Consider the following 1,007-nt stretch of genomic DNA (forward strand, 5'->3'; position numbering starts at 1 on the left):
GAGTAGTAAGCTTCCCTGTTCTCCCCAACACTGGCCATCTGGGCTGGTGACAGCAGAATTTCAGCTTCCTGGTTCGGGTGTCCAGAGCCTCCCTTTTGCCATTTTCTTTATAGAGACTAAATAGGGAGAAAGGCACTATTTTCTTTGCTCCAGATACTTCCAGAGCCCCTGGGGGAGAAATGTGGGAGATAGTGGACAATTTATCTGAGATCTATTTTTCTTTCCTTTCCCTCTTTTCCGTTAGTATATACAAGCTGAACCACCCACCAACAAGTCCCTGTCTAGCCTGGTTGTACAGTTACTACAATTTCAGGAAGAAGTTTTTGGCAAACATGTCAGCAATGCACCGCTCACTAAACTGCCGGTGAGTGCAGAAGTAGCAGAGAGGGCGGGAGGTGGTGGTGGTGAGTCCTCCAAACTGGAGAGTTGTGTTTTAAAAAAAGATTTGCGAATTTTGTAATTTTTGAAATTTGGGTTATTTTCTACCATCCCTATCCCTGGTCAGGGCATTATTGGCTTGGCCTAGTCTCCAGTTTACCATTCTTTTTGTCTTAGTAATACTTTGTGCAACAAATTATTTCAGAGTGCCTGGGATCAGTCCACAAGTCTCTCATGGCATGGTTAAAAGCGGACTTCAGATTTGGATTTGTGCGGGCTTGTGTTCAAATCCTGGCTTTGCCACTTGATGGCTGTGTGATCTTGGGCAGCATTCATGAGTCTTGGTTCCTTCATCTCTAGATGGGATTAGTAAACCTACCGTGTAGGGTTTCTATAATGGCACCCGAGATAATCCAGTAAAGTGTTAGCACAAGGTGGTGCTTTCTGTATATTGGTTTCTTTCACTCCCCTCTTGCAGGCCACATGATGCAATGGCACAAGGGTTAAAGAATTTCAGCTTTGAGCTGGGCATGATGGCTCACGCCTGTAATCCCAGCACTTTGGGAGGCTGAGGTGGGCGGATCACCTGAGGCCTGGAGTTGGAGACCAGCCTGACCAACATGGAGAAA

The 1,007-nt window shown here is 46.1% G+C and overlaps 1 protein-coding gene across 1 annotated transcript in view; it reads left to right on the top strand.

The window, feature by feature from the left end:
* The first annotated feature begins 332 nt into the window (after window positions 1-332).
* The window catches only part of SMARCC2 (SWI/SNF related, matrix associated, actin dependent regulator of chromatin, subfamily c, member 2), a 27,553-nt gene continuing 26,878 nt past the window's right edge, over window positions 333-1,007 (top strand). The window contains exon 1 of the mRNA XM_011926207.1: window positions 333-364. Coding sequence (XP_011781597.1) covers window positions 333-364 — 32 coding nt within the window. The remainder of the gene's footprint in view (window positions 365-1,007) is intronic.

Source organism: Colobus angolensis, unplaced genomic scaffold (assembly GCF_000951035.1).
Source record: "Colobus angolensis palliatus isolate OR3802 unplaced genomic scaffold, Cang.pa_1.0 Scaffold67, whole genome shotgun sequence".
Classification (NCBI taxonomy): domain Eukaryota; kingdom Metazoa; phylum Chordata; class Mammalia; order Primates; family Cercopithecidae; genus Colobus; species Colobus angolensis.